A 6,484-nucleotide genomic window follows, 5' to 3' on the forward strand; every position below is an offset into this window, starting at 1 on the left:
GATTACAACAACACAAGGCAGACACAAGCAGATACCTCCCCTAGGGGACAAAGAAAAAATTCAACCATTAGACAGACTAATGGGAGAGTTCCTAAGTAGTAGCAGCCCAGGAACCAAGCCTACAAACTGGCAATAAAGGAGAGATCCTCCTCAGACTTTTATTTGTTCTTGAAAACTCTGTTATTCCTCTCACTCCATAAAATCCACATAACAACATCTGGTGCCAAAACCAAAATCGTCTTTCCGTGTCCCCAAAATATGCCAACCTGCAAGTAGATCACTAACAGTCCGATGAGTAACCCAACAGAATTTTACATCTCTGATGAAATGCAACCAAATTCCAAGAGCCACAGGGAGATGGATAAACAGATGGTCCATCTGTTCAGGATCTTGACCACACATCACACAGGCTTGGTCATGGATCTGGAGGCCTCTTTTCATCAGGCTATCTGTTGTTTTCCAAATAGGCTTATAGGAGAAGTTGCTTTGCCATGAAGGTCTAGATTTCCTAGAAAAGGATCTGACAGAGAACAACCAACTGCTGTCCCATTTCCAACACCACTGTCCTGCTGCCACTCACTAATGACCTGCCCATTCAAGACCTGAAGCATATCCACCCCCCTCCCCCCTCCCCAAGCTCCCAGTCATGGCGGTGTCTTCTAAAACTGGAAGTCCAAACCAGTTAAAGAGCTGCATGAACATCTGCTCAAAGAGCCTCTCTGTGCACCAATTATCATGCCAAGAACTTGGCCAGATCCTATCCATTTTGTTAGTACCTTTCCAAACAGAGGTACCACAAAATGGGGGGAGGGGATCATTTGATGTCCAATCTCCGGTTTAAACCGTTGCTATTATCTTCCTCCACCTTCTTCTTTTTCAACACCAAACCTCCAAATCAACTTCCCAAGTAAAGACACATTTAAAATCCTTAATTTTTTTGATAGGTTAAAATTCTTAAAATTTTGTTGATACCAAGACCAATGTTTAAAAAGTGCACAAAGGCCATTGCATGCTCCTTTTTGAAGCAAGGCACAGAATTTACAAAAAAAAAAAAAACAAAATAAAATAAGAAAATATTAAAAATTAAAATTTAATTTTAAACTAAATATTTTAAAAATTCCATTAGCTTAAATTTAAATACATAAAAATAAACATATAAAACATATTCAACCATGTTGAACTTTCAATTTTTTTGATTTCTTTCCAGTCGCATTATTTCAAATACTAATATGATGTTAAACATCTTTCATTCCTAATTCTACAAGTGGCCTTTGAAGTAATCTTTTAAAACATAGAGGTGTGACACAAGGCATTTCATTGCCCAAAGATGTGAGGCGTGGTTCATAAAGAGAGATGCATAAACCTCCTTGAAAAAAAGGGGATGGGGAGGAAGGAGAGAAAGGAGGATCTCATCTTTTTTTTTTCTTTTTTTATGAAAGATGTCTTGTATTAAGAAGAATGAAGATGCATAACACTAGCTAAAGAGGGGTCTTGTCAAGAGTGGAGGTAAGCGAAGCAAGGAAGTTGGAACAGTGAGTCTTTTATTTGACGAATTGAAAATCTTAACAGTGAGTCTTTTATTCAAATTAGGAAATTGAATTAAAAGGTTGGTCATCATTTGCAATGGGTCAGACACCATTTGAAGTGAGTACGTTTTTAGGAACTAGAGATAACTAAACTTTTCTCTTTCTTTCTTTCTTTCTTTTTTTTTTTTTTTTTTTTTTTTGAGTGTGAGGTAACCACGTATTGGATACTTCTTTCTGCAAGAAAGGGCAGCTATGTGTCTGATATATATAGGGCAAATCTATGAGCTACACCAAGGGGAAAAGAGATTCTGGACATCCAAAGCTCATATATCCCTAATGGAAGATGGATAAGAAAATTGATGCCATCAATGAGCTATACCCTGTAACTGTTCAAGAATTAATGATACTGACACTCACCTTATATTGTCAATTGCTTTGGAAGATTTGGGATACAGGCTATCACCAGCTTGGCAGTTTCCCATTGTACAATTGATGTTTCATGTAAAACTTGCTTCCTTTATTTAATTTAGGCTCAACACCCATTAACTTTTTAAATACATAAGCTTCTTCAAATAACTAGAGGACCTCCTGTTTTGGTTATAATTAGAAAATTTGCTTATCATACATCTAACTATGCACTACTATGCTGCTGCTACTACAAAATACAAAAACATCACACCCTCATAAGTTTGACTCAGGGCCAGGTACTCCCCCCCCCACCGGCCAAAACAAATAAATAAATCCTCCCTTGCAAGTTACACCTAAACTGAAATTACAGTTCAACACCAGACAACTTCCTACCCTAGGAATCCACCTGAACTGAAATTACAGTTCAACTTTGCTGATAGAGATATTGCTTCTTTAATGATAGGACCAAGGGTCCAAGGACCATCTTCTGTTAAGGAGAGACGACTCACAACTTGGCAGTCATTTTCCACAATCAAACCAGACCAATCCAATGAGAATATTAGCTTTAGACCCTAAAGAAGAGCTAGTAATTCATCTTTCAGGGGTATTCCTACTCATTTTAATAAAGTTTTCCATTGATAATTGAGGCACTCACGAAGATTTTCTTGGGCAGGGAATGTCCTAGAAGACATATTATTACTTGTCTCTGCTTTCCAGAACCAAACTCCCAAATCTACTTCCGTAGCCATACTTGTTCATTACAATAAATCAGATTCATTACAATAATTCCATAGCCATACTTGTTCATTACACTCTTTCCATTCTTGTTCAAGAAAGGCCTCTAGAATTTCTACTGATCCATCAAATAACAAAGAGCCTATATCAAACAGATCAAAACTATCATCAACCTCCTCCAATGCTATACTAATCTTGCAACTGCCCCAATCCCCAGAGAGAAGAAAGCCAGATCATCATCATCATCTTCTTCTTCTTCTTTCATCCCCTATATTTTTTGAAATTTATTTTCCTTCTTCTATTTCTTTTCATGAATATGTTGATTTTCTATACTTTAATATGAACTTTATACTTTTTTATGAAAATTATGAATAATTATTAAGGAAATATGGTTATGGTACCTATGGAACTACCCTAGGATCTATGTTTTCAACATAAAAAAATCCATCGCCTAGGCGACAAGATGCCCCCCCCGTCGCCTAGCCTCGCCTTGGCGCCTTGAAAACTATGGTTGGGCCCCAAATCTGATGGAAAATTTTACGGGATGCCATAATACACCAATGTTCAGTTTTCTTATTAAGATGATTTTGAAATGAAAGAGATGAAGTTACTTAAAGGAGGACAATGGTATAACAACCAAAAGGATTAATGAATTACTTAAAAGGAGAAAAAAATGAAAGTGCGCAAGAGGACAGCAATCCACTTAAACTTCCAAGATTAGCAACAAACCATTAACTATCAATCAGATCAACCCAAATGAAAACTTACCAGAGAGAATCTGCTAAGGCCTTTCCTTTTCTTACCTCTTCCCAGTAAATTTATATGGAAAATCAACTCAATCCAACTAAGCCTTGTCCCAATCATATTGAGTCAGGTAAATTATATGAAATGCCTATGATAAATCCTATAGTGGCATGGAGGTGCTCATTCTACACAGAACTCCTGATCAACAGTAAACAAAATTTAACTACTTGGATGGTAATATCAACAAATTCAGTACCTGATAATAAGCTATATCTTCATTCAAACAATTGCTATCCCATTACTCTTAATTGGGTTATCTGAGGTTATTGATATTACAACAAATGCACCTCATGCAACTTGAGCTTCACCAGTCGGTATGTGCAGAAAAAGGCAAGAATCAATCTTTCATGAGCTAAAGCCCTCTCCTCTGTCTTTCAGAGTATATGTTGTTGTTTTTCCAATACCTCCTCAAGGCTTTCAAGCATTCTCCCCTCCCTTTAGGGAGTAGCTCAAAAATGGTCATTGGATTGGAAAACTTACAATTACAAAGGAAGTTCAATTTAAAAATGAACCAAGAGAAAGTGGGAGAACTTGTATCCTACCACAATTTTGCATATAGATGACAAATTAAATAGAAAGGGAGTGGAAATAGGAGTTGGGAACATTTAGCTACACCCTATGCACATAATGAATCCAGTAAACCAAAACCTTCTTCACTGCACTCATGGCTAAATTAAGTCCGCAATATTCATAAGTTACAAAGAAAACATCTTATTACCACATAATCTCTAAACAAATCCATCCAGTTCAAGATGGATATGGCATATGAGAGATAATTTATTGAATATCTTGCCAAACCCGCACTACTATTAACATGAATGTTCCTACAGTTTAGAAGCTGCAGGCTTGTCCAGGAACCAGGTTAGCTTCCCTTCAGGTGAAACAATTTGAACAGGCAGCAAATCAGAATTTTCCTGATTCCCAAGCGCTCTATGCACAGCATCAGCTTTACCAGATCCACATACAACAAGGGCGATGCTTGCAGACGAGTTGATTACTGGAAAAGTATAAGTTATTCTCTCTGGAGGTGGCTTTGGAGAGTCCTTGATGAAGGTTACCCATCGTTTATTCTCATTGACGAGAGGATGCCCGGGGAATAGAGACGCCACATGACCATCCGGACCCATGCCCAAAAGCATGAGATCAAATTTAGGAAAGCCACTAGCTGCTGACAGATCAACTACCTTGTTATTGACTAACTGCTTAAGACAGGCCTCGTAATCATCAGCAGCACCCTCAGCAGTGAGTGTATCATTGATAGCATAGATATTACCAGGAGGAATGGGGACCTGCGATATAGAAGTACAAAAAATGTAATTTCTAATGCAGTGCAAAGCAGAAACTCTTGCATTCTCTTTTTTCCTTTTTTTATGTACCTTTGATAGAAAACCGTCATAGGCGAGCTTATAGTTACTGTCTTCATGATTCTTGGGCACGACCCTCTCATCCACCCAAGAAACATGCCACTTCGTCCAATCGACAGACTCAAGATAAGGAGATTCCAGCAATTTCCTAATGTTTCAATTTCATGTAATTACAACATTAGGAAAAGGAAAAGAAAAAGTGCAGTAATCAGGCTTAAACAAGCGAGAGGCAGCAAACAGACGGAAAACGTATATGCGTATTCACCTAAGAGATTGAATCAAGGAACCTCCGGATAAAACCACAGTAAAAGCCCCTCTTTCTCGGATGAACTTTTCTGATAAATCAGCGGTATATTTAGCTAGAGAAACTGACAAATCTTCCTCACTTTCGAACACCTGCAAGTCCCCTTTCCCTTTCTCGGTCGTCGCCGTTCCTGCCATGGCAGACCTGAATCTGATCGGATCTCTGGCTGATAAGGAAACTGCTTTCGTTCTTAGCCAGCAAATAGGGGTTTTGAGCCTTTTGGCGAGAACCAACGACTGGACGACCGGAATGTAGGAAGAACGATGCACAGGTGTGAGTCCAACGGATGATGCACGCGAAGAAACGGAAATTGACAAATAACCCATTCGTATTCCACACCCTTAAATAGCAATCAGTGACCGCAAATCCTTTTGGTCTTTTTCATACCTTACGTCGCCGGTCGAGAAGCCTCTATTAAGTATTAACGAGGCATTTGGCAATATGCCAACCAGATGATTGGTTGGTAAGGTCCGTAATGGAGGCTTGGGATCGAGTCACGGGGGAATCCATCAAAAGAAAAAAGAAATAGAAAAAAAGAAAGCGAAACGTTTGATTTTTGACAAGGGGACTTTTTGCGAAAAAAAAAAGTAGCGGGGATTCGTGATCTGTTAACGATAAACAATACAAAACATTTAAAATTATATTATTTATATTTTATATATAATTTTTTTATAATACAAAAATAACAATAATTAATTTTATATAAGACTGTTTATCAAATTTAGGGATGGCAATTTTCTCCATTTCCCCTATTCTCATGGGAATTTGTCCTGAATAGGGTGGAGATGGGGATGGTTTTCCCTCATGGGGATGAAGATGGAGAAATTTTCATCCCTGTTAACAAGGACGGTGTAGGGACGGGGAGAGGACTCCCTGCCCCACGGGGAAATTTCCATCCCGATCCTAGATTTTCATGGGGACGGGGATGGGGAGAGGCTCTTCATCCCCGCCCACCCCGTTGCTATTCTGAATCAAACTAATGAAATTGACCAACCAAATTTCTAGTATTTCCAATCAGCTTTAGTTCAAAAGAAAAAAGAAATAGAAAAAAAAAGCGAAGCATTTGATTTTTGAGAAGGGGACGTTTTACAAAAAAAAAAAGTAGTGGGAATTCGTGATTTGTTAAGTTAACGATAAACAATATAAAACATTTAAGATTATACAATTATTTTATATAAAAATTAATAATTATTTATATTTTATATATTATTTTTAATAATTTGTTTATAATACAAAAATAACAATAATTAATTTTAGATAAGATTGTTTATCAAATTTAGGGATGGCAATTTTTTCCATTCCCCTATTCTCATGGGAACTTGTCCCGAATGGGTGGAGATGGG

The 6,484-nt window shown here is 37.7% G+C and overlaps 1 protein-coding gene across 2 annotated transcripts; it reads right to left on the reverse strand.

Annotated features, from left to right (window-relative positions):
- Positions 1 to 4,103: 4,103 nt before the first annotated feature.
- Positions 4,104 to 5,548, reverse strand: LOC104604686 (putative 6-phosphogluconolactonase 4, chloroplastic). 2 transcript variants are annotated; one of them, XM_010269151.3, is made up of 3 exons: positions 5,103 to 5,548; positions 4,850 to 4,985; positions 4,104 to 4,762 (listed from the first exon to the last, which is right to left on the reverse strand). In XM_010269151.3, the coding sequence occupies exons 1-3, from the start codon at positions 5,465 to 5,467 to the stop codon at positions 4,298 to 4,300; spliced, it is 966 nt and encodes a 321-aa protein (XP_010267453.1). In that variant the 5' UTR covers positions 5,468 to 5,548; the 3' UTR covers positions 4,104 to 4,297. The 2 variants fall into 2 exon arrangements, with proteins under 2 accessions (XP_010267453.1, XP_019054532.1); XM_019198987.2 differs by having other exon boundaries at positions 4,104 to 4,985; positions 5,103 to 5,527.
- Between the last annotated feature and the right edge of the window lie 936 nt (positions 5,549 to 6,484).

This window comes from Nelumbo nucifera, chromosome 1, assembly GCF_055504915.1.
Source record: "Nelumbo nucifera cultivar China Antique chromosome 1, China Antique-T2T, whole genome shotgun sequence".
Lineage (NCBI taxonomy): Eukaryota > Viridiplantae > Streptophyta > Magnoliopsida > Proteales > Nelumbonaceae > Nelumbo > Nelumbo nucifera.

What these genes read in the sequence shown, in the direction of transcription:
- LOC104604686 (XM_019198987.2), bottom strand. Translation starts at nt 5,467, where the DNA reads ATGGGTTATTTGTCAATTTCCGTTTCTTCGCGTGCATCATCCGTTGGA. An exon ending in TCCTTGATTCAATCTCTTAG is followed by an intron (nt 4,986 to 5,102) that starts GTGAATACGCAT and finishes TTGAAACATTAG; the next exon opens with GAAATTGCTGGAATCTCCTT.